Source organism: Urocitellus parryii, chromosome 8 (assembly GCF_045843805.1).
Source record: "Urocitellus parryii isolate mUroPar1 chromosome 8, mUroPar1.hap1, whole genome shotgun sequence".
In the NCBI taxonomy this organism is placed as follows: domain Eukaryota; kingdom Metazoa; phylum Chordata; class Mammalia; order Rodentia; family Sciuridae; genus Urocitellus; species Urocitellus parryii.
Genome location: NC_135538.1, coordinates 116,402,142 through 116,425,288, shown reverse-complemented (window position 1 = coordinate 116,425,288; position 23,147 = coordinate 116,402,142). Strand labels below are relative to the sequence as shown.

Sequence of the window (23,147 nt, the reverse complement as noted above, 5' to 3'; positions counted from 1 at the left end):
CAAGGTCTCTAGGAGCCCAGTCCTGTTTTGTACCTAGAGGGGTGCTACTCCCTGCCTCGCCCCTCCTCTCAGCAATGGGAATGGGAATGTCTACTAGTACAAGCCAAGATACCCTGGGGTAGTACAGCCTTCTGTCCATAGCCTGCAGGGCCTCTTCCTGTGGCCTTCCACAGAACCTGTCCTGTACTGAATCACAACCTGAGGCTCCACCTGGCCATGGCGTGTCGAGACTTTGCTGTCCCTTATGACGACTGAGTATGTGGGCCAGGGGCAGAGGTTTGTGCTCCGTCCTTCTCTGAGCCAGCGGGTACACACAGGATTCACATCTCTTGGCTGTCCCCCTCCCAGCTGCTGTGTCTGCAGCACGATGCCCTTTTAGATATTTGCTGCTGGTTTTGGCTTCCTCCCAGCAGCTCCTATAACAACAGGGAAACTGAGAACCCTACTGGGGCCACCAGACCCTGCTGGCAAGTTGCAGCTCCCAGGGCTGTCAAGAAGCACCTATGTGGAGGCCTTGCCAGCCCCCTCCCAGGCCAACGAGGGACCTGCACTTCCTCTCCCCAGGAGCCCTCCCTCCCCGTCCCCTTCTGGTGGACACTCACACAGCGTTTCTGCTTGGGCAGAAACCTGCCTTACTATGGAGGGGTCTTCCTTTTCGTGACAGCTGAGTGAGAGTTCCAAATTGTGGGTCGGGGGAAGTTGGGTGGTTTTATTAACAATGGTGACATATGAAACTCCACTTAGGTACGTGGGCGAGATAAGACCCGGGCCCAGGTCTTGTGCTTCTCCTCAGGACTCTTGGGGGCAAACTTCTCCTGCAGTTTCTTCCACATGCCCTTATTCATCTCCTTAAACTCTTCCAAAGTGTCTGCACAAGGAGGTAAAGAGAGAGAGAGATGCTGAAGTCTACAACTTGATTATGTGGATGGCCCCTCGTGCTTTCCTCGAAAAGCACACACTGCTTCCACAGAGTGTGTTCCTAAAAAGAGAAGTGTGGACCAGCCTCTGAAGGCCAGGTTACATGGGATTAAGAAGGAAATGACTGCTCATGGTGACTGAGCATAGCACACACAGTGGCCACCTGTGCCTCTTCACCCTCAGAATCTAAGCAGGGCATGCCTGTTCCACAGGAGGCAAAGAAATGGTACCGTAGTGTCAGCTATGCAGCCCGTGACTTTATTGCCACACCTGCCTACTCCACATAGACCTTGCTATCGCCATACTTCAGATTGGAAACTGAGGCAGAGGGAGGATAAGTAACTCGCTCAGGTCACACAGCTAGGAAGTTGGGCAGCTGAATCCAGCCCTGGAGGTGTGGGTCCACTGCATGCTGTGGAGTGAGCAACATGGGGAGGGAAGTGGACTTGGACCCGAATCCCTGACTGTCATTGACCTCCGGGGCCCTCAAGCAAATCCCTGAACCCTCTGAGGCTCGGGTTCCTGATCTATAAAATGAGGACAAAGCACAAATATCAAAAGTTGTAAGGATTAAAGAAATACTGGAGGCAACGACTCTAAAAGCAGGAGGGCTGGCGAGAGCTGGGGGGACCCTTGTTTGAGAAGACCCCCCCACACTCACACCTAGCAGGGTCTCAGCCTTCATACTGTTGACTTTTTGAACCGGGTAATTTTTTGTGTGTGGCTGGCTGTCCTTATGTTGTAGGATGTGTAGCAGCATCCTGACCTCTACTCACTAGACGCCATTGTATCCCTGCTCTCACCAGCTGTGACAACTATTCTCCCCCAGCAGAAGGTCCCTGGTCTATGGTGTCTTCAGGACTGTTTCATGATAACTAGTTTCACCTGTATTTTAGATTTAGGTACCCTAATTCCCATAGTATGCTTTGACTCTCACAGTCCAAATTTTCATCTGTTAACAAAGCTTCCAGAGAAAAATAATTTCTTTTTTGAACAAAAGAGGCAACATAAATATTCATTACCATTTGTGGTCAGTGGGCTCTTGACTAAACTGGGACATGCACTATGCTTCAGCTGTGAGTACAAACTGTCCCCCCGGGACTTTTGGTGACACTGCAGGATCCCTGACCACCTACATGGCTGCTGGGCCCTCAAAGTCTATCACTATTCGATGCTACAGGTCTCTTCTTGTCCCATCAGAAGAAACATCTGATAAACTTACTCTAAAAAGTTGCAACAAAAATATGAGGCTTGCCTGAAAACAAATTATCAGCAAATTTCCTAGGGCCGAATTCCCCGCCAGAACAGGCTACAGCTCAGCGGGAAGCGGCATCTCCCAGGCCTTGTTTCTGCCTGTGGCCCACTCGGAGGCCTCCTGAAGGCTAACGGGCAGAGGCAGGGCCTCTGGAACTTATTCCCATCCTAATTTCAAGCTCAAACTTTGCTTAAGCTCTCTGGGCCTTCACAGTGACAGTGGGCACCTGGTAATTATATGGACAGGGACATAGAAGTAAATTTAGAAATTAAGGGAAAAAATGCCAATAAAGAGATTCTGCCTGGTCAAAATTACCCTGATTTTTCTGAGAGTCAACACACAACAAACAGCAGGTGACACCGCCAAATTTTAATCTGCTGCAAAGGGTAAGAGTTTTCTAGAAGGTCAAATCCCCAAAACTTAGTTTCTGAAAGCTGCCAGAAGAGAAGGAAAAAGAAATTTCTAGAGTACCAGATGGCAAATGTTTCAGGGCCATGCCCTCCCAGAAAAGGTTAGCCTATTTTTGTATATAATATCCTTGGCAATAAAAATAGTAATTTTCCAGTACCTGCCTACTTTGACCCTGGCTCCCCCGCCCCCACCTCCTTTCAGTGACAATGGATATGGGGAAGTAGGGAGGGGCTGGGCTGGGCAGGGGGTTTCCTTTCTTGTTAACTGGGGTCTATCAATAACTCCAAAACATACAGTCGGACCCCTATCTAACCCACAGATTGTGTCCCCTGGGTCAGATAACTCATAAGCGGATATCCCCATACACGTTTATTGAATGGCTTTTTGTTTTAATTAAAACCCTCATTGTTTATAAGACCCCCTTAGGACCATAAAAATAAAATTATTTTCCTTCCATCCTGATTTCAATGACTTCCATTTGGCAAATAAGTATTCCCCTGCTCTCTGCTGCCCAGCTTTGAAATTAACAGCACTAAAGATAGATTTTCTTTTCCAAATCATGTCTTTGACCTTCTTTACATTCTATAGCCAAAAAGCGTGGGCCCTGTAGCTTCAGAATTTCCTCTGGGCTATTCCACAAAGGCTTTCCATCACCTTGGCTTTGTCTTATAAATAATTCCTCTAGGCATCTCAAACTCAAAAAGAATCACTTATAAACCAACCAGAAAGGGTAACTGTGCTTTCAATACCTGTGGACAGGATCAGTTTGTACTCTTCCACGGACAGGCCACTGAAGGTAGTGTCTCTGGGGCGGGGATACTGGCACAGGGGCAGGAGAAAGAATGGAGGGAGAAGATTAGTTCGGCAGCACACCAGCTTTGCTCTCTGACCACAGTTCATCAGGGCCCTGGACATCCAGAGGCAAGAAGAGCAGCGCCACCTTGAGGTCAACACTAGTTCTTGCTAGAACCAGAAGGGTCCTGAGCAGGCAGCTTGAATGTACAAACAAATCCCCTAGAAAATGCATTCAACTCTTTGGGTGAGGCCCAGGGTTCTGGGTGGGGCCCCTGAATCTGCTTTTCTAACTCATTCCCAGGTGATGCTCAAGTTGCTGCTAACGGATCACATTTTGAGTAGAGAGGATTTAGAGAAGAATGTAGGCTTTCCATTTGGCCATGTCTATTTGTGGAGTTACTGAACATATTTTTCAAGTCTGGGAAAACCGTACTAAGTAGAATTCGACAGTAGTCACATCAGGGCTGAGCAAAAGCACAGCTCTGTCTGCTGGGGCTTTCCCAGCCACCCCATCTTCATCACAGAGTGTGAAGTATCAGTTCCATCAACGTGGATGGGAAAATACGTAAGAGATCCAATGGCTGTCACATACTCCCAGGAGCACACAATGGCATATAAAATATATGGCTGTTATTCATAATTTTAAAAAGCTTTTATTTAGGTGACCTAAAACCTCTACTAGGCACCTTTGTTAGCCTGGTTGAAATTGCTGGTTACATTTGAAAGTAGGAAAACCACCATTCTTTACAAAACATTGTATAATCAGATTTTCAATGTTCTTGGCCCACCAACAGAGGCTGGGATGTAAAAGCCCGCAGCCCACTCACCTTGTGTTTGTAGTAGTTTGAATGGAGTCGTGCTAAGCTCTCGTACATCTGATCACAGGCCTCAGGCTCTGCAATCTGAAAGACAAAGAGGCCCAGAGAAGTGAGCACAGGAGTCCAGCCCCACACAGGTCTGTACCTGGAAGGAGGGCCATAGGTAATGAGGTATTCATAGGAAGCTGCCTGCAGTTGGCACAGCCTCTCTGCTCTGTGGGGAGCACAACTGGCCTATAGCTCCTGTTGTTCGGAGTCACCTTTCTGGAAGAAGGGCTCCACCTCATCAACTTCCCAACCTCAGAAAACCCCCATCAATCGACCAGCAAACAAACATGTGCTGAACATCTGTGGCTAGTGACCCCCTAGGCCAGCACAACAAAAACCCTAGGCTTGGAAAGACAAACTTAACAAAGGGAATGCCAGGGGCAGTGTGGACTCCGGGAATCCTGAAGAGAGCCTAGCAGGAATGAGGGAGGCCTCATTGATGGAGGGGAGGAGGTTAGGGAGGCAGGATGCTGGGTACACCGCAGACCAGTCCAGTCTACCTGAGGTCTAGGCTGAAAAAAGAAAGCTTTTTGCATTAAACCTTCAATATGAAATGTAGTAAACAGAGATTCTTTAATAAAGAAGAAAATAGAGATTCTTTAATGAAAGACAAAAAAAAAAAAAAATCACCTTTACTTCCATTGGTGGTAAGTGGAGCTCCTGAAACTATGAGGGAAACCTGCAGGAGGCAGGATTTCAGATGGGACAGTTGAGCTGAGGGGGCCCAAGATGGAGACTCCAGCTGGGCTCTGCCAGAAAGGATATGGTCCAGGACAAAGGCCTTGAGGACAGAGGGGAGAAATTACAGGTCCTCTGGGTGCCTGAGGCAGCGGTGCCCCTGCTGGAAATTCCTGGAAAGATAGGCAATGTACTCAGGAAAAGATGGTTCTCCCCTCATACCTCTTTTAATCTTCCCATTCCTCTACCTTTGCTCCTATTTATCTATATAGTTCCTTACATTTTTTTTTTTTGGTCAAGAATTGTGAAAGCTCCCTAAAATAAAACTTTCTTTTATATTTTTTCCCAGAATTCAAATGATGGATTTTTCCTAACTTGCATTCTTTCTTGAAGACGACAGTATATGAATAAGTCAGGAATTAAGTGTTTTAATAAGGCCGCTTTGCTTCTGCCTCTGTGTGCATGTCAAATGAGGTTCCACTTTACAGCAAATAAAGACAGCCCATCATTTCGTTCCGCCCGACCCACCCTTGGTTCAGGCTACTCAGTCAGGAGAAAGCCCAGGAAGTTGCATGACAAGAAGGATGATGGCTGCGCACTGGACAGTGTCTATTGAATAACAATCAAAGGCAGGATCTGGGTGTACAAAACTGAGCGAGGTGTGAGGCCAGTGTCTGCCAGTAGGCATCTGGGTGGGAAGGGCCAAGAAGACAGAAGTGGGCAGCCACACCTTGGAGGAACACCTTTGGCACATTAATTCTTCAGGAAGCACACACAGCCAAGGGCCTCTACAGACAACAGAACTCCAGGTTTGGTGCACACCTGTAGCCAGCTGCTTGGGAAGTATAAGCAGACAAGGTTGCAAGTTTGAGGCCAGACAGGGCAATTTAACAGCCCTGTCTCAAAATTTAAAACAGCGCTGGTACTGTAGCTCAGTGGAATGAGCTTGCCTGGCATGGCAGGACCTGGGTTCAATCACTAGCACCACTTTCTCAACACCAACATGTACTTTAAAAATAATAATTGCCACATTCCCTTTATTGCTCTCTATCTGAATACATGTATTTTTCTTTGGCAAATCCATTAAGAGTAAAAGCATAAGGCCAATTGGCCCCATGATATCTTCTAAGAACAAGGACATTCTCTTATGTGACCACAGCTGGATGATCATACTGAGGACACCTGACACTATTATCTAATCCTCTGTCCACATTCCAATTGTGGCCAACAACTCCATCCACCTCTTGCAGAGCAGAGGGCCCCCTACTGCATTCCACTGTCATGCGCCTCCAGCTTCCTTTCATCCGGGACAGGTCCTCAGTCCTTCTTTGTCCCCATTTGTTGCCATTTTTGAGGTAGGCTGGTTGACTTAACCTTTCTTTTTAAAGAAAAGATAATAATAGCCCCTACTTTCCAGTGTGGTGTGGGGGTAAATGAGGTAATGCCTGGACTGTTCCGAATTCCAGGCCTGGAACGCTGGTGATGGGGTAGTGTTTGTTACCATCATTAGCAGTAAACAGCTGTAGTAGCAGACACAGGTCCCTACCTCACAAACTAAAAGGGGAAAGAGGCTGTTCAGAACAACCCTGGTGGTGGTGCATAAAGGGGGGGGGTGTATGGGGTGCCGTGGGCCTGTGCAGGGGGCACCAATCCTGCTGGAGAGCCAAGGGAGAGGTGCTAGAGAATGGCCAAAAGGTACCAAGAAGAAAGGGTGCACTCCAGGCAGGGACCAGGTGAAGCAGGAGGCAGCAGTCAAGGGTCAAGGCAGCAGGGCGTGGGTCAGAGTGGCTGGTGCACACTAGAGTACTGCACTGGAAGAGGGAGTGAAGATGGAGGAACCATGGAGGCCTTGTATGGACCTGACCCAGACAACTCCTGGTGGGCCACTGGGTACTCCATGGTCAGACCCGAGAGGCTCATGACCCCTGCTGTCTGAATGAGCAACTGTCAGCTGCTCTCTGATGGCCACTCATATGCACCTTCCTATCACTGTCCCAGCCCAGTACTCAGGAAAGGCATCCCTTGCTGCCTGCCTTCTTCCAGCACTTCCGGGGTTCCCATCCCCCGCTTCCTGATCAAACTCATGTTCCACCAGATCTGTGCCTCAGCAATCTTGACCGCGGAGGTGCCCCTCTGCTCCTCCTTCAACTGCTCTGCTGGTGAGGTGCCAGAGGGCTGCCTAGCTCCTTCCCTCCACACTTTCAAGATGCTGAAGAAGGTGTCATCCTTCCCACTTCTAACTGGTGGCAGTGCAGACAAGAGGGACGCAAGGGGGGAGGGTGCACCCTTACAGATAGCTGTTCCTGTGAGAGAAAACTGCAAGAAGGTCTAAGTGCAAAAATAGAGGACCCTCTGGACTCCCTCAACCTCTTAAAGGTCATCAGTGTCTTCTTGACAGTTGACATAATGCCTGGAGCTCAACTCATTATCTGAGAAGGAGCTAAACACCTCCGAGTCCTAAAAATGGACTTGTCATCCAATGTACCATTTGAGGTTAGAAAGTGCCTACATGAAGCTTTAAAAGTAGCTCAGAGGAGATGATGGGACTTTGAGGTATACCAATTTCTAGAAGTTCTTGTTGCCTAAGGAGAGATGGAGCCATGGCCACACTAGCCCCAGGTCAGCAACTAAACAAGTCTCGTTTCCTACTTAAAAGGCTATCAATGGAGACACCTGATTCCAGAAGCCTTGCCACACACATACATCTTACACTTTATTCAGACTCTAGCACAAACACTCCTGAATTTTGAAATATACAGTTTTCTGATATATTCTGTACTCTTATTGACAAGGTTTAAATTACCTGGTTTTGCATTCACACCTAATGAGATTACAGACATTTTTAGGACTAATAGCAGTGCTGGGTCTGAAAAAGGTAGCAGTAGGAACATTATGAAAAATTCAGCACTGCTCCCTAAATGTGAATAAAATAGATGTTCAACTGACAAAGTGTCCTTTATAGCTCTATTTTTGCTCCTTTTGCATTTCCCCTGCTCAGTCGTCAGTAAATTTCTCTTTACCATATTAAACTTTTATACATACAAATCTACATCAGTGCCGCAGGCACTGATTTCGATTTTCAAAATTGAATTTTGGGTGGTGACAGCAATTGGTACAGCAGACCCTATTCTAGTCACACAAAGGGACACATAAGCACTTTTGGGAAAGGGTGTTGCAAATTGCTTTGCTAATTAAGGTAGAGCTGGATTTGGTCCAGGAGGATCTATGAAAAAAAGGTTTTCATGACTTGGTAATGAACTTCTGAAATGAGTTCATTCTGTTATGGAGCTTACTCCTTTCAATTCAATTGAATTATCTATTTCTTGAGTACCTACTATGGAGAAAATATTCTGCTTGGGGACTGTAGGGGACACAAAAAAGACCTAGCCTTGGCTCTAGAGAAAGCCGAGAGTCAAGTTGAGGATAGAAGATGCATATACATAAAAAAATCAGCCATGCCCTGGTTATGTGGAACTAAGTGGTACAGCTACACAACACTGGCACTGCATATCTGGGGGTGGGACAGGAGCTGTCGCCAGGCCAGGCTGACTGGGCAGGTGGGTGGGAGGGATGGAGTTTGATCACAGCATAGAATAAGGGGTATGCAGTCCTTATCTCTGGACTTCAGCCTGAGTGACCTGTGGATCAGAGAAGTGACTGGGAAGACAAGGCACAAAGAGGCTCAGGACAAGGGCCAAGGTAGGCAGGGCTCTTAAGTGGAATCCAGGGAGGACTTCAAGGGCCTGAGATGCCACAAAATTCTTCTTAAACTTTGTGTGTTTGGGTTTTGGGCGTGTGGGGTAGAGTGGCTCACAGGTACGAGTCTCCAAGGTTAAGAACCACTTGTGTTACAGCCAGTTTAGGAGACAATGAGGACACCTTTGCTGGGGCTTCTGGTGGGGTGGTGAGAAGCAGGGCTGGAAACAGTCTGGACCCTTGGACATTAAGGATCAGAGGGCACTGAAGGCTCACAAAGTTGCCTGCCACTTGTCTGGGAGGCAGCAAGCAGATGCTAAAGCTCTTTTGAGTAAAGTAGTGACCACTAGAAGCGGTCAAGAATTCACCCCTTTAGGAGGTGCACCTGCATCTTTAAAGATGCACAGATGAACAGAGCTTCTTGGTCTGAATATTATCTTACTCATTCTGCCCCCAGAGTTGGAAGAGAAAAATGATGGAAATGGTTCCATTCATTCCTAGAGATGACTCTTCTCACAATCCTACTTTGTAGTGGCCTCAAGATCTAACTACAAACAGTATAACCTGTTCTTAGGCCACTCCTCAAAAACCTGACTTCAGGGGCCAATATATAGGAGTGAGCAACACTGAGATGGCTTCACTACAGCCAGCACGTGCCAAGCAGCTGGGGGATAAGTTCCCTGCCACTTTGAGATGTCAAAGACTAGGCTTCCATTGGATAGCTACAGAAAAACCTTTAAATTCTCCTTTGAAAAGGTGGAAGTATCATTTATATTGCTAGAAACTCAAGACAAAGTTTAACTTCTTTCAAACAGCACCAATTATTTAATCCTGGATATAATACAACTGCAATGGCTCCACGCCCTCTCTGGACAGCAGTATTTCCGGGCTGTCTCCAGAGCTGGCCTGTGCTGAGGTTGGTGTGCAGTAAAGATCTTTCAGGAAGCTGCTTGTGCGCATAATAAACTCATTAGAAAGATCTGCTCCTTTCCCTGTTGTTAAATCAACAATCACAGTTGTTCTGCCACCTTCCCCCATGTTGTGATTCTTTTATGATGCTCTCAGTGCTACAGGGAACATGTATTCTTTTAAGGAAATTGTATTTAAAGGGGGCAAAACCCATAAGCATGCACTTTAAAAACTGAACAATAAGACAAAGGGTGTAAGAGGTGTTACATGTGCTCCAGCTTCCCACTGCTACCCCCCTTCCTGGTGGGTCAGGGTGGACCATGAGACTCCCCAAAGGGCATTCTGAGGTGGAATAAATGGAGGCAGCGGTATTCGTGCATTATTGTATTCTAGTAGGCCTGTCTTTTCTTCACTGGTGTCCCACTGAGGTCCATCTTTCTTCTCATCCACATTGGGGAGGTAGTAGGTGTGGCAAAGAAAAGCAGGTGGGCAAGGGCAGGGAGTTGTTGAATTTTGTCTAAACTAACCGTGGTCCAAAATGGTTTGAGCAGGGAATGAGGGGAAGGCAGAGGCCTGCTGCTCATGGAACAAGAGACTGTTCTAGCAAGATATAACTCAGGAGAAGTGGCAGCTGAAGAATGGCCAAGCTCAATGGAGACACTGCCAGATCAGTGCTAGGACACCTGGCCCGTTTCTTACTTGACCAGCTACAGGGGGACCCCAAGTGGTTTATTTTTCTGATTTTGTTCCCTTCTCTATAGAATGGGAATAGTAGTAGCTACCTCAGATGGCTACACGAAGGATTAAATTAAATCTTTTTCCATGTCTGCACCTCTGAGTTATGCAGGAAGTCAGGGCACCAAGAAGAGGCCTGCCTGCTTCTTTCCTCAAAAAGATTGCTTCAACAGAGCTGCCCTCCCCAGGTGCAGTCTTCTTCTTGGCAAGTGGCATAACCAAGGTGGGGGGGACACATACCTCCACTTCCTACCAGTTTCACGAAGAGTCAACCAGAACCACCTTTCTTTCTCAAGGTCTTTATATATGACCTGGGGGGTGTCAGTGAGTGTGTCTCACAGTACTGTTCTCAACTCCAGCAAGGGGCTGTTTTCTCCAAAAATGATCACAAAGATTTACTAAGCCCAGGCGCATTTTTCAGGTGACATCAGGATGAGGTACTATGACAGCAGTTCTGAGTAATGTGCCTGCTGCCATCATGATGCACTGGTTCACTCTACCAGGAACGCATTCATCAACTGCTAAGGAACTATCAGCGGAGCCATGACTTGCATCTAGAGCTATGACTCAAATCTGTGTGGGCCTTCAACTGATCAGGAACTGTCTTCCTGGGTGATGTTTAACTCCTGAAGAGAAAGCTCTCCCCTCCTTGCTGGCTGCTCTTACACTAACAATCAAATAGATGACTGTTATACTCTTGCTTCCCCAGGAATCTAGCCTCTGACTGCCCATCTATAAGATCTTTGTTCCTAAGGATTAGGTTGTCCCTCTTATGTAGTTCCTGCAGTTCCACATGAAAGTTCCAAACTGATTCTTTTTTTTTTTGGGGGGGGGGGTGTAACAGGAATTGAACTCAGGGGCACTCAAGCACTGAGCCACATCCCCAGCACTATTTTGTATTTTATTTAACGACAGGGTCTCACTGAGTTGCCTTGCTTTTGCTGAGGCTGGCTTTGAACTCACAATCCTCTTACCTCACCCTCCCCTGCTACTGGGATCATAGGTGTGCACCACCACACCCATCCCAAACTGATTCTTAATACTCATGACACAGAAATAAATATTCCTTCTCACTCTTCACTATTTCTTTCCATCTAGTTTTGAGCCATAATCAATTATTTATTTATTCAGACATTTAATGATTTTTTTTTTTAATGTACCAAAAACCATACTACACATTGAGGGTAAGGGAGATAAAAATGGCATCCTGGGGCTCGGGATGTGGCTCAAGTGGTAGCAGTGTGCTGGCCTGGCATGTGTGAAGCACCGGGTTTGATCCTCAGCACCACATAAAAATAAAGATATTGGGTACACCCAAAACTAAAAAATAAACATTAAAAAAAATGGCATCCTTTCTATTCTCAGGAAGTTCACACAAAAAATATATACGGAGCCAGTGAAACCTAGATGGTGTAAGGATCCTGAGTGCAACATGACCCTCTCTACCTCCCAGAAGTCCTGGGCTAAACGTTCCATCCATGCCACAATTCAAGCAGTGTGCTCTTGCTTCATTAGGTGGCTGGTTTGGTTCTGTATAGGGCTAAGGTGCAGAAAATCATGTCCTGTTTTGACAGGCCAAGCTCCACAAGTCATTTCTTCCAATTATATGTGTTATATATCTCACTTCATACCTCTGACCTCTTGCCTGAGTCCAGGCTCAAGTATCCCATGGCCTACTTGACATTTCCAATTGGAAGTCAATCCACTTGGCATCTCAAGTTTTATGTTCTAACGTCAAACTGGTGATGTTCTTGCCACACCCCACATGTTCCTCATCTAGTCTTTCCCACTTTAGTAAACGACACCCAGATGCTCAGTCCAAAAAAAAAAAAAAAATCTAGATGTTGACCCTTGTCCTCTCTTTCCTTTTATCTCACATGGGATAAGATAAACAAGTGAATAAGTCCCATTGACATGATTTGCACATTACAACCCAAATCCTCCTACTTCCATTTCCTGGGCTGCCATCTTCATCTAAGCCACCTCCATCTCTTGCCTAGGGTCCCAAAGTGAGTTTCCCTCCAGCCTCAGTGTTTTAGTCCTTGCTCTCTATAATCCCATACAACCAAATCAACCTTTTAAAAAAATGAGTAAATTAAGATCCAGGTATGGTGGTATACGTTCACAATCCCAGCAACTTGGGAGACTGAGGCAGGAGTATTGCCAAATTCAAGGCCAGATTCATCAAGTTAGCCAGGGCATGGCTCAAAAGATTATTTAAAAAAAAAAAAAAAGGGGGGGGGGGCGCTGGACTAGGGAATGTATGTAGTTCGGTGGTAGAGCACCCCTGGTTCAATCCCCAGTACTGGAAGAAAAAAAAGTAAATTAGGTCAAATCAATTCCAGACTAAATGTCCCCAATGATTTTCCCTTCCCTGTGATAAGACCTAACTCCTAATCAGAGCCTTTAAGAAGCTCTAGTGCCTGGCTCCTGATCACTTTGGACCTCAAAATCTTACCCAAGTCCACCTCACTCACCACTCTCCAGTCATCTGGGCTTTCTTTCTGTTAACATGCCCGTCTAATTTCCTTCTTCCCAGTGCCTAGAACGCCATTCCCTCCCAAGTGCACACCATGGCTCATCCTCCTTCCTTAGATCTCACCCATGTGCCACCTCCTCAGAAAGACCTATGGAGGCTAATATTACCTTTATCATGCTACCTTATTTTATATCCATCACAGTACTTGTCTGAACTGTTTTATTTAGGTCTACTTGTTCACTGTGTGCTGAACTAGATTGTAAAATCATGAGGGTAAGATCCTACCTAATTCACTGTTGTCTCCCCAGCACTCAGGATAGTTTCTGGCACATGGTAGGTGCTCAATGCTGTATTAATGAATGAATGAATGAAATCCAGAGCACAGCACCAACCTGGATGAGAGCAAGAAGGCCTACTACTCACAGACAAGGTCCTGAGTAGAGAACCCAAACCTGCTGCACAGGCGTACAAGGGCTCAGGAAGGCAGCAAAGGTCTAGTGGAGATCATTGGGGATCGGCTAAAAAATGTACACATTACGAAGTAACCGCACCATATTATGAAAACTGCATCACCACCTGAGACAGGTGCTGTGGGGTTTCAAACCTGATAGCATCTTGAATCACGTGGGGGGCTTTTGAAAAATACCAAGGCCTTACCCCCAACTATTCTGATTCAATAAGGGCATCTGAATTTTTAAAATCCTCCCTCGGTAATTCCAAAGTGCAGCTAGGTGGGAGCGCTGAGTGGAAAGAGGGGGCGCTTTACTCCTAATTCCAGGGCTTCAGTGGACCGCACGTGTGCTCAGTGGGAGGAACGCGCATGCGCAGGACCGCCACTCTCCCGCCCCTGGCTCGTCCTTTCCTCCCCTCGCCCCAACCGTCTCCCGACCGGTCACCTGAGTGTTTTCTCCCTCCCGAAAGGCCTGTGCTACCCGCTGCCGCAGGTAAGCGCCCAAGTCCCGGCCCCGTTTGGTCTCGTCCACTGGCCATTCCTCACAGAGCTTAAGGAAACGGCGATAGCGGCTAGCCGCCATTTTGGGCGCCGCTTGTCCCCGCCCCTAGGGGAGGAGTCAGCAGGCCGGTTGGCGCTTGCGCACTAAAACTCGCCGGTCTGCCCCGGTGGGCATGCGCAGCTCTGCGGTGGCTCGCCGCTCTCCGGGAAGGGGCGCTGCTTCCCTGTTATCTGCAAACTCAACCAATTCAGTCTTCGTTCTCCTGGAACTCGCCCAGCTCCCAGGGGCGAGGCAGACGCGGAGTACCCTAGGGACAGCTTTTCTTTTCTTTTTCAATGACTGCACAAGCTTGAGACTAAAGAACTGTCCTCAGAGACCTCTGCTGTTTTGCATAAGCGAATACATTTGCATGTAAATACAGGTTGTTATTGGATGAAGATGTGTTTGAACTTAATCTCGTAGCGCACACATGCTGTTCGTCCCCCTTCCCTTCTCCTCACTGCCCCCTCATCGGTCAATACCACTTGGAACTCTGCCACAGTTCCTTCTTCTGCGAATCTCAGCTACCGCCCCCACACCGCCCCATTAGTAGCCTTTGTAAAACGCCGCCAGCCCCATCTCCCAAGCCAGGCGCTTTTTCCTGGAATGAACAAGTTTCCTAACAGCAATGTAAGCTAAGTTGCTTAGGTCTGGACAAACTTTTTTTTTTTTTTTAATAGTCTATTATTTTGATTGTGGTGAAATACCTATAACATAAAATTTACCATCTTATACATTTTAAATATATAGTTCAACGGTATTAAGTAGATTCCTAATATTGTGCAACCATTACACCGTCCATCTCCACAATTCTTTATCTTGTGAGTTGAAGCCCTATACTGATTAAACAATAACTCTCTATATTTCCTCCCTCCCCCCACCCCACCCGGCCCCTGGCAGCTACCATTCTATTTTGTGTCTATGATTCTGACCACCCTGGGTACCTTATGTAAATGGAATCATGTATTATTTGTCTTATTTTTGTGTCAGGATTATTTCATTTGGCATAATGCCCTCAAAGTTCATCTATGATGTATCATATGTCAGAATTCCCCTCATTTTTAAGGCTGAATAATATTTCATTTGTAGATGTGGATATGTGTTTGCTTGTCATATTGCTTGGATAATTCATTTGTCCATAGATACTTGGATTGCTTTCATATTTTAGCTGTTGTGAATTATACTATTGTGAATGTAGATCTACGAATATCTTGTGGAGTTCCTACTTTCACTTCTTTTGAGACTATATCCAGAAGTGGAATTGCTGGATGATATAGTAGTTCTATTTTTTTATTTGTTGAGAAACTTCTGTGTTGTTTTCCACAGTGGTTTCACCCTTTTACATTGTCACCAGCAATAGTCCACAAAGGTTCCAATTTTTCCACATCCTTACCAACATTGCTTATTTTGGGTTTGTTTGTTTGTTTGTTTGTTTTGGGTAGTAGCCATCCTTTTGGGTATGAGTTGGTATCTTTTTTTAAAAAAATTTTTGATTGTTGATAAATGCATATTTTATTCATTTATTTATATGTGGTGCTGAGAATCGAAGCCAGTGCCTCACACATGTCAGGCAAGCGCTCTACCACTGAGCCACAATCCCAGCCCTGAGTTGGTATCTTATTGTAGCTTTGATTTGTATTTCTATAATGATTAGTGATATTGAGCATGATTTCATATGCCTATATGTCATTCGTGTATCTTCTTTGGAGAAATGTCTCTTCAAGTCCTTTGTCCATTTTTTTGTTTGTTTGTTGTGGTACTGGAGATGGAATCCAGGGGTGTTCTATCACTGAGCTGCATTCCCATCCCATTTTATTTTTTTGTCTGAGACAGGATCTCACTTAATTGCCCAGGGTAGCCTCAAACTTACCATTCTCTTGCCTCAGCCTCCTAAGCAACTGAGTTTATAGGCACACACCACCCTGACCAACCCTTTATCCTTTTTTTTTTTAATACTTGGAATTTAACCCAGGGGCACTTCACCACTGAGCTACATCTCAGCCCTTTTTTATTTTTTATTATTATTTTTTTTAATTTTAAGATAGGGTCTCACTGAGTTGCTTAGGGTCTTGCTAAGTTGCTGAACTTATAGTTCTCCTGTCTCAGCCTTTCAAGTTTCCGGGGTTCCTGGCATGTGCCACTGCACCTTGCTTGTCCATTTTTTAAATTGGATTTGTTGTTGTTATTCAGTTTTAGTAATTCTTATCTTCTGGATATTAAACCCTTTCAGATATATGATTTGCAAATGCTTTTTCCCATTAAGATTTGTTTTACTAAGTCTTATACATCTCTCGATTCATCACCCACATGGGCTGATTTTTCTTTTCAAAAGATTGCCCCACCATCCAGATTTTCCTCAGGAAAGTGGGCAGGTACTGAATCTTCACTGTCCTCCAGTGAGCCAAGACCATGCATTCAACACTTTGCCTCCCCCAGGCCTCTCCCTTCTTGCCCCTGAATCTCTGTACAGGTGAATCTAGGAGATTCCTGCTTCCAAAGAGTTGGCTGTTAGCTGAGTGCGGTGGTGCATGCCTGTAATCCTGTGGCTTGGAGGGCTGATGCAGGACGATGGAGAGTTCAAGGCCAACCTCAGCCATTTATCAAGGCTCTAAGCAACTTAGTGACACCCTCTCTCTAAATAAAATACAAAAAGCCTAGGGATGCAGCTCACTCAGTGGTTAAGCACACCTGGGTTTAATCCCAGGGACCAGGGGGAAAAAATGAGTTAACTGTTGAATCTTTGCATAAGCAAAATGCAAAGTTAAAGGGACAGTTTCTCTTTAGTACAGTCATGGTCTGTATAATGATGTTTCAATACCACATATACAAGGGTGGTCCTGTAAGGTGCTATTGCCTGGTGATGTCACAGCTTTCTTAGTTCGTGAACCTGCACTGTATGATGTTGACACTATGAAATCACTGTGTGATCCACAGAATGCATCTCGGTTATGAAGTAGCACATTTGGGCACATGGAATTTGGAGAAAGAAATATTACTGCTAGCTATTCAGGGAAATAGGGGGACAAAGATCAGGGGTGGCTTCAGGAGCATCAAGAGGCTGGCCTGGATGTGGAGGACTGGGAGAGAGGACAAGGGAGGAGTTTATGGGTGTTTGTAACAGGGAAGGACTTCTCACTGATCTGAAGGTGTTAGGAGGGAAGGCAGTACAAAGAGAACCTGCAGGCCTTAGGGTGTTCAATGCCCACCTAAGGCGAGGGAGTTCTGGGATGGAAAATGAGGTGCTGAGGGGTGGGGGAAAGGCCTCCCAGGAAGCTGCCCTGCTCACCCAGCGAGATTCCCAGCCCAATCACAGCCTTACTTCAGCTCTATTTATAGCCACAAAGTTTTGGTGGCTTTCTTGAGGCCCAGAGGGAAAGGATTTGTCTATCTGCTGTTAGACCAGACACCTAGGGCTGTGTTGGGGTCCCCTGAGTCCTTACGCTGCCTGAGGCCTCACCACAACTGTGGCTTTGAAGAGCATCCAGCTGTTTGCCAGCTGTCCTGGGAGGTAGGGACAGTTTCCTCTGTCTTAGGCAACAGGAAGAGAAATGCGAGGTGTCAGCAAGTGGTTTTCACTCCACTTGAGATACAAGTGCAAGAGAAGTTGAAGAGAATGACTGGAAGCCAGGGAAGCTCTTCCTCCTTCCAGCTCTTCCTCCCCCACCCAGCTTCAGCTTGTGTTTATTTTGTCTCAGGTTCAGACCACCCTGTCCACCTGTCTTTCCCCATCAGGAGGCTTGTTTGGCTTTGGAATCTGACAAGCCTGGGTTGGAATGTGGGCTTGCTCCCTCACTCACCCATTCATCCATCCATCCATCCATCCATCTAGGACCATCCATATAATTTCTGAAGCATGGGGAGAAAGTCAACCACCAAGCAAACATACAATAACAATAGTGCACTCTACATATCAACTCACTTACTGAGTGAAGAAGGTAATTTCAGATGGGATAGGTGCCAGGGGAAGATCAAGACAGGGGGCCGGGTCCACACAGATGGGAATGGGGTCTGGAAGTCATCCCAGAAGGGCCTGTGGTTGACAGAGACCTGAGTCACCAAGGAGACAGCCACGTGAAGGTAGGCCAGGGAGGTTGTCCAGGTGGAGGGCAGCCGAGGCCCTCAGAGCAGCCAGCCTTGGGTGGGTGGGCGTCTCAGTCACTCTGAGCTCCATCTTGCTTCATCTTAAAACCCATTAAATCCCATTGTCCTACATATAGGACACCTATAAAAACTTAATTTGAACAATTTTATAGGTCTCCCGTAAAATGTAATAGGTCTTTATAGGTGTCCTATATATAGGCCAATGGGCCATAATGGGTTTTTTAAATGGGACTTATAATGATAAATTAAAACCGGGTATTCGCTCCATGCCAGTTAGTGTTATAAATGCCTTACACAAATTGACTCATTTAGTCCTCACGATGGCTCAAGGACCACTATTACTCCCATTTTTATAGAGGTGGAAAAGGTAGGACTTGTCAGGGTCACCAGCTGGGGGGAGGTGGCAGGGCCAGGATTTGAACCCAGGCTGGGTGGCTCCAGAGCCTGCACCCTTACCTCCTCCTGTCTTGCCGTGTTCCCTTGCAAACCATCAGCATGTGTCTCTAAGCCTGTTACAGGGCTTAGCCACTGCTGGCCAGGAGTAGGTCAACAAATTATAACGGCTCTTATTTGTCATTTCCAAGGGGCCCTGGGTTCCTCCTGGCCTTGTTTTACCCAGGCCCCCTCTTCCCCTCACTGTGCTGTGGGTGGTTTGAGCCAGAGTCTGGGCTCACTAGCTTGTCAATCACCCAGTGCCATTCTGGGCACATTAATAGGCACTGCCTGGAATGCTGCTCAGTGGTGCCAGCCCCTCGGGGAGTTGATGACCATTTTAACGCCCACCTGCAGGCTGTCACTCATTCCACTCTGAATGCAGCCTCCTCTGGCTTATTGAAAACCCCCACCAGGGCTGCCCCTCCCTAGCCATTTGGAATGGGTATTTGGGCTTTCTGGAGCCCTGATTATTCTTTAGAGAAAGGAGGCATTCGCAGGGAGAGGAGACAGGAGGGAGGCGCTGCTTCTGTTTTTTAAGTTATAATGATCCTAGTAATTGAGACACTAAATTGCACATTTAAATCGCTCGAAAGTAAAAATATCGTTTTGTAATGCTGGTGTTAATAATGTAAACATTAAAAGGGAATTAAATACTTAGCTTCATTGTGGGGCACGATTTCCTGATTTTTCCTCTTTCAACTTATTCAACTGGAGAGACTCATTGGCTCCAATACCTGGATATGTTACCAAAAAGTGTGGGCCTGGACTTGAATCAGGATAGTTAGTCATTTAATGACCTGGGGGCAAAGGTAGCCAAGAGGGTAACACTGAACACTAGACCACTGCCTTATTGTGGGGTGAACTTTTTAAAAAAGACATGTAAGGGTTTGAGGTAAAAAAGACATGTAAGGGTTTGGACAGGCTTTGTGGGGTCTTTTTTATGTTTTGGGTACTGGGGATTGAAGTCAGGGGCATTCGACCCCTGAGCCACATCCCCAGCCCTATTTTGTATTTTATTTAGAGACAGGGTCTCACTGAGTTGCTTAGTGCCTTGCTTTTGCTGAGGCTGGCTTTGAACTTGCAATTCTCCTGCCTCAGCCTCCCCAGCCGCTGGGATTATAAGCGTGCACCACTGCACCCAGTTTGTGGGATCTTTAAGTGGCTTCATATATCTGAAGACCCTCAGCTGTCTTGAGATACTGAGTCCATCTGCCCCAGGGATCTGCCTTCCTCTCTGCACTTCATCTGCCTTGATGTCACTGCAGAGAGGCTCCCTGACCCCACTGGAGGCAGCAGCAGGGACAAGCAGTCACTTGTCCTCTTTTGCATCGAAGCACTATTGGACAGCAGGGCCTGGTGCACAGTAACCTCTCATGAAATGTTTGTTGAGCAAATGAATCTGAAGAGAAAGACATTAGAACATAAAGCCAGGTCTCCTGGCCACCTGTCCCTGCCATAGCCCTGCCTCTCTAGCTGACTCATCTTGGACGACTGAGGGAGAAAGGTTTAGGGCAAACCAGGAGCAGAGAGCTTCCTGGAGCCTGTTGCTGGGTTAGCAGTCCAACTCTCTATCCCATTTCTGGGCAGCTTAGCAACAGAAGGGGAGGTTCTGAGAAGAGCCTGATGAGAGGCCTGGAGCCTGGCTGCGAGTCAGCCCGCTGGGCTGGGCTCTGCTGTCTGTCCCAGGGCTGCCCTTCCACCCCCGCCCTCCCCTCTACTTCTTGGCACCCGTACTTTCATTTCAGTTCTCTCCCTCATCTTCTGTTTTATGTTTTTGGCCACAGAGGATGCAGATTTAAATCAAAAGTCAGAAGTTTAGATCATTTTGAAGAGCTGCTGATGAGCGGTCTCGCCTTGCCATTTGTTTTATTAGACTGCCGCCTGCCCTTTCCTCCGTGGTCTAAAAGCTCTGTGCAGCTGGGAAGAGTGATGGCGCTGCCAGGGCGCTGCCCAGAGGCCCAGGGCTTGCTGATGACATTGCATTATGGAAAAGCTGTAATAACATTCCACTCTTTAGCCTCCTCTTTAATCACACAGGGGACACCAGAGGGTCGGGGACGGGGCGATGACAGTCTCCCAGGCTGCCCTGTTCCTCTGCTGACTCTGGTGGTGGTGGTGGCAATAGATGAGAAGGAGAGGTCAGGCCAGGAGCAGGCTGCTTCATTGGGGGGTGGGCAATGACCCCTGTTTGCTCTTCCACGTCACCTGTCTTAAGGACAGGTGTAAGATTCCCATGGGACTGATGAGGGGCTGAAGGGGGAGACTCCAAGCCCATCTCCCCGCACTCCCCAGCTCACTGCCTGTCAGAGGACACGGCCAGAGGGAGGATCTGGTCAGAACCTGCAGCAAAGACGCTGCCAGGCCCCTGCCGCCCCCTCATGCTCACTGTTTATTTCTCTCTTTCCCCCTCCTGAAGCCAGGTGTCATATTGACATGAGGATTATAGAGACATGTTATTGCAGAGGCTGACTAGGTTCTCATCAAACTCATTTCCTCTTTCCGGGCCCGTCATTACATTCCATGTCAGCCCCTTGACATCTGGGGAAGGGCCACATGACTAATTCTTGCTCGTAGGGCGTGGGTGTGCCTTATCCATGCTGTCTAACTTTTACGTGTCACCAGCAGCTGTCAGGATGGCGTGGCCTCTGAAGATGGAAGGAGTCAGGGTCCTGGTGACAGTGTGGGGAAGAGGCTCTCTGTTGACCGCGTTGGATTGTAATGCTCTGCTACTGATACTTGGGGATTATTTATTATAGCAGTTAGCATCCTCTAATAGCTGTGTGTTCCTCAATTCAGGAGGAGAGCTACCCAGTGTGGGTAAGGGAGGCCGCCATCAGGCTCCTACAGTCTCCTGGGCAAGAGACAGCAGCAGGAAGAAGGTCCAGAGGCCCTTTCTAGTTCTCTGGTTCATTGTCATTTCCCTTGGTGCCCATGCACACCCTCCCCCTGTGGCCCCCAGATCATTCCCTGTCGCCATGGTTATCCATCCACCTGGAACACCTGCCCTCCTTCATCATCGTTAGACCTGACTCCCTTTCTAGGCACAGCCTAGCATCACTTCTGGGACATGCCATGCCACCCTCGCTATGTCCGCTCTGCTGGGTGGCACTGTGCACATCTGATCACATGGCCCCCCCTGCCCTATTAAAGCACCTATGATACTTTTGTCTGGGATCTTAACTCTCTTGTGGCATCTTGGTGATGACGTCATGATCCTCACACTTCCTCGTTTCCCATTCAGGCCTGAGCATGGTGCTGTGTGTACCAGGAACTCAGTCAATGGGAGAAGGAAGGAAGGAAGGGAGGAGGGAAGGGAGGGAGGGAAGGACAAATTAATGAAATTACAAACACATGAATGAGCTCCTTGGCCAGATTTTCAAATATCTCTACCATCTGGGCTCTTTTCATTTCTCCATTCTTCATTTCTACTCTTCCCAACCATGGCAACCTCATTCTGAATGGGTGTGTCTGTCCACAGGCACATGAGTTTGCTGGACTCTTACTCTCTCCTACTTCCCCTCCCTCACCTAGCCCTAGTCCCTTCTCCATTCCTATTACCTTTCAGGACCCAGATGAAGCCGTTTCCTCCAACAATCTCTGTGGTGACTACGCTAACAGCAAACTCCTATTTTTTTTTTTTTTTTTTGGTACCAGGAATCAAACCCAGGGGCATTGAATCACTGGGCCACATCCCCAGCCCTTTTAAAAAATATTTTATTTAGAGATAGGGTTTTGATAAGTTGCTTAGGCACTCCTTAAGTTGCTGAGGCTGTCTTTGAACCCAGATCCTCCTGCCTCAGCTTCCTGAGCTGCTGGGATTACAAGCATGGGTCACCCAGCTAAGCCTCTGTAGCTTAAAGGTGTTATAGCAGTGATTAACTGCACCACACAGATGCATCCTCCATATCATTGAGAGCAAATCCTCTTGTGTGGTTCGTTGTCAGTTCACATGTGTTACTCTTGCCTCCTCAACTAGAACCTAAGCTCCCCATGAGCTGCATCTTCCCTAGCATGAATAAAAAGACCAGAACAAATAGCTTCCGATTGCCGCATTATTTAGAGCTCCCTCACGCCTTCTGCTGTGGTGTGTGTGTGTGTGTGTGTGTGTGTATTTCACTGGGGATTGAATCCAGAGGCACTCTATTACTGAGCTACATCCCTAGTCTTTTAATTTTCTATTCTAAGACAGGGACTTGCTAAATTGCCCAGGTTGTCCTTGACTTTGCAATTTTCTTGCCTCGGTCTCCCCAGCACTGGGATTACAGGAGTATGCCACCATGCCTGGCCCTTTTGCCTTTTTTGAGTAAACTTGGATCTGTGACCCAAATACATGAATATCTCCTATTTTCCTTTCTCTATGTACCTTGACCTTGTTTTGGTACAAGGGACTAAACTGGGTGCTTACCCACTGAGCCACCTCCCCAGCCCTTTTCATTTTTTATTTTGAGACAGGGCCTCACTAAGTTGCTGAGTCTGGCATTGAACTCAGATCCTCCTGCCTCAGCCTCCCGAGCAGCTGGGACTTCCGGGGTGCACCACCCCACCTGGCTCTATGTACCTTTCTGTTGATCTCCTTCTCCCCAGATTGGAATCAACTGGGTGAGCTCATTCCTCAGAGATCCCAAATCTGCAGAGCAGATTCCAGACCACAGTGGCCCCCTTTGGGTCCAGTAAGAACCACCTAAGACCATTAGCAACTCTCCTCTTCTTACAATAAAGTGCAGTTTTGTTGGGGCCATCTTCAGGAGGAGATGGGAACTCAGGCCAGGCCTCAAATGGTTTGGAGAGGAGGGATTAGCCCTACAGGGGAAGCAGACCATGGGGAGAGGTGAGATGAGAGGGGCATCACGTGGAGAGGAGGAGGACACAGACAGCAG

General features: G+C 47.1%; 1 protein-coding gene across 1 annotated transcript; it reads right to left on the bottom strand.

Annotated features, from left to right (window-relative positions):
* Positions 1-689: 689 nt before the first annotated feature.
* Uqcc2 (ubiquinol-cytochrome c reductase complex assembly factor 2) lies at positions 690-13,810 on the bottom strand. The gene is made up of 4 exons (XM_026383610.2): positions 13,639-13,810; positions 4,207-4,281; positions 3,334-3,403; positions 690-868 (listed from the first exon to the last, which is right to left on the bottom strand). Exons 1-4 carry the CDS (start codon positions 13,774-13,776, stop codon positions 741-743), a joined length of 411 nt encoding a protein of 136 aa, XP_026239395.2. The 5' UTR covers positions 13,777-13,810; the 3' UTR covers positions 690-740.
* Between the last annotated feature and the right edge of the window lie 9,337 nt (positions 13,811-23,147).

Coding starts and splice junctions, on each gene's coding strand:
- Uqcc2 (XM_026383610.2), bottom strand. CDS start 13,776: ATGGCGGCTAGCCGCTATCGCCGTTTCCTTAAGCTCTGTGAGGAATGG. Junction 3,404..4,206: donor CAAACTACTACAAACACAAG/GTGAGTGGGCTG, acceptor CCCCTGTGCCAG/TATCCCCGCCCCAGAGACAC. Junction 869..3,333: donor CAAACTGATCCTGTCCACAG/GTATTGAAAGCA, acceptor CTCCTTGTGCAG/ACACTTTGGAAGAGTTTAAG.